Genomic DNA, 2,605 nt, shown 5'->3' with positions numbered 1-2,605 from the left:
GAAATCCAAGCTAAGAAGTAAAACTTGAAAAATAATTTTGCATGATAGAGGAGTGTGAAGTTCCTTCCAAAAAGCAGTATGCACGCTTACACGTGGGTAACCATAACAACAATAATAAAAAAAGAGCAACTCAGCAATCGGGGCTGAGGAAGTCCTACGAAGTCCGTCCACTCTAGGTCTAGGGCAAGAGCAAGCCTTGGGCTCTTCACAGCCAGGCAGAGAATGGGACACGAGGCTGAGCAGCCGCGGCCAGCATGGAGGGCTGAGCGCTAACATCATTCTTGAGAGGGATGAACAGTGAGGAAGAAGACAAGCCCACTTCTGACCGCTCTCCTCACCTCAGAAATTCACCCCAAATAGAGAGAGCCACCCGGGAGACTGCCACCTGCTGTCACTAATGGAGGGTGTTGGAGGACCGACAGAGTCCGTGGGACATGCTGGCTAGGACAGAAGGTCACACTCGAGAGTCTGAGAGGGGACTTGGAAGGCAGGCAAGTGGCCTGAGACCCAGCTGTGGACCAGGGAGCCCCGTGCTGTGGGCTTGTGTTCTTAGCAGGCGAGTCAGTGCTAAAGAAATCTCTTCACCGGCCCTGCCATGCCCACCAATAGGAAAGCAGAGATCCGCTGAGTCTGGTTTATCAACGGCTTCCGCAGTGCGACCACAGTGCAGATGTAGAACCCACAGCAGCTGGGCCCTAGGATGGCAAGGGACGCTGTGCTGGACACTGAAGGGTGACAAACTGAAATGGGCTGGACTGAGCTGCTGGCTTGGTCTCTCCACACCAATGGCCTCCTTTGCTCTGTTTCCCTGGCATGTCCCCCCCTCCCCACCCCCCGGCAGCAGCAGGTGGTTATTTGGGAAGCTACTGGTATTGCCATTTGCTTCCAGAATCACAGAGACTGTAACAAACCTTACACTAAACGCTGTTCAGTCCTGAGTTGGGGGCGAGCCCAGCGAGGAGGGCCGAGTTCATTAGGACTCTCTTCCCTCCTTGGCGTGACGTCATACGTGCCCTCTGGCCTTTCCTTCCTCCATGGCCTGACTCTCGGATGCTTTCCCAGCAGCTCCTTCTGCGGCCTTCTTGCTCACTGCTTTGCTGGCTTCCTCCTGAGGGTTAAAGGAGGTGAAGTTATTAACCCCTGCCTTCCCGAGATGGTTTTATCAGGTCTACAGCAAGTGTGTATGCTTGTATCTGGGGTGTACTAGGGAAGTTGGGGTGGCATGCAGTGGAAGAGCCGGCTACCTCTGCCAGCTGTTGAGTAAGTCCTTGTGCTACTGGTAGCTGGAGATGGAGGACGGACCTGGGACCAGAGGGTGGCCGTGGGGCAGGAAGCTGACCTGTGTTCAGATACACCCACTGCCTTCAACAGTGGCTCAGGATGACAGTATATAGTAAAGGCCACCGCAGGGACACCTGTTTCCAATCCAACCTGGACTCAACTAAGAAGTATCACTAGGAAAACAACACTGAAGGGCTTAGGGGTTTTTTTTGTTGTCATTTTTTTTTTTCCCCAGACAGGGTTTGTGTGTCCTGGAACTTGTTCTGTAGACCAGGCTGGCCTTGAGTTCAGACAACTGCCTACCTCTGCCTCTGCTTCCTAAGTGCTGAGATCAAAGGTGTGCGCCACCACTGCCTGGCTGAATTTATTTACTTATTTTTTAAATAACAAGCGAGCTTGGTTTGGTGGCAGATGCCTATAATCCTAAACCTCATGTGCCAGAGGCAGGAGGATCTCTGAGATGAAGCTAGCCAGTCTACAAAGAGAAATGCTGTTTTAAGAACGAACAGAGAACAAGAGCACTGCACCATCTCAGGGAGTTGGCTCCCAGTTCTCACAGACGTGGCAGGGCCTCCCCACCTGAGCCTCCACCCACAGCCGAGTCTCTCCCTAAGTCTTCTTTCTCCCAGCCCGGCAACCCAACCTTGTCCCTAGGCTAGCGTCCTTGCACCCTGAGGCAGTGGGCACACTCGGCTCTGGTGGCTCACACCTTTGCGTCCCGCTCGGCGAACTTGGTGAACATGTTGGCGTACACCCTGCGGTCTCGCTCGTTGTGCTCCTTCGCCTTCCTCTGGCACATGGAGATCTGCAGCCGGGCGGCCTTGTTCTGAGGATTGACTGCCAGCACTTTCTCAAAGTCGCCTTTGGCGGACTCAAACTCGTTCATGAGCAGCTGGGCTTCCCCCCTTCTGTACAAGCCTTTCTCATTGGCACTGTCCAGTCCAAGGGCCTAAGGACAGACAGGTCATAGTTTAGAAGGGACGACTGCTGCTCTTGTCACCTCAGTGCTGAGACAGCACAATCACCAAGATAAACAAAGGTATGTACAAGGGTCACATAACAATCAGACAGTGGTCAAACTCACTTGTCAGTACTTAGTATAGAATGTCTTCAGTTCAGGGTGGAAGTCCTGATCCCCAGATGGTGCTGAGAGCTTTGACTGGATGCTGAGACACCTCACCAGTGAGTCCTTACTGAACCTTAATATCAGATATTCTGCCTATCAGATGTTTACAGTACGATTCATAACAGTAGCAAAGTTACAGTTCTGAAGTAGCAAGGAAATAATTTTAGGGTTAGTGGAGGGAGGGGTCACTGTTGTGGA

General features: G+C 52.4%; 1 protein-coding gene across 1 annotated transcript; it reads right to left on the bottom strand.

The window, feature by feature from the left end:
* Window positions 1-45: 45 nt before the first annotated feature.
* Window positions 46-2,305, bottom strand: LOC114635451 (peptidyl-prolyl cis-trans isomerase FKBP5-like). The gene is made up of 2 exons (XM_028784032.1): window positions 1,991-2,305; window positions 46-1,108 (listed from the first exon to the last, which is right to left on the bottom strand). Exons 1-2 carry the CDS (start codon window positions 2,165-2,167, stop codon window positions 1,004-1,006), a joined length of 282 nt encoding a protein of 93 aa, XP_028639865.1. The 5' UTR covers window positions 2,168-2,305; the 3' UTR covers window positions 46-1,003.
* Between the last annotated feature and the right edge of the window lie 300 nt (window positions 2,306-2,605).

Source organism: Grammomys surdaster, unplaced genomic scaffold, assembly GCF_004785775.1.
Source record: "Grammomys surdaster isolate TR1022 unplaced genomic scaffold, NIH_TR_1.0 104799, whole genome shotgun sequence".
NCBI classification, from domain to species: domain Eukaryota; kingdom Metazoa; phylum Chordata; class Mammalia; order Rodentia; family Muridae; genus Grammomys; species Grammomys surdaster.
Note: the sequence above shows the minus strand (reverse complement) of the source record. Positions and strands in the feature narration are given on the sequence as shown.

Coding starts and splice junctions, on each gene's coding strand:
- LOC114635451 (XM_028784032.1), bottom strand. CDS start 2,167: ATGAACGAGTTTGAGTCCGCCAAAGGCGACTTTGAGAAAGTGCTGGCA. Junction 1,109..1,990: donor TCGCCGAGCGGGACGCAAAG/GTGTGAGCCACC, acceptor TTTAACCCTCAG/GAGGAAGCCAGCAAAGCAGT.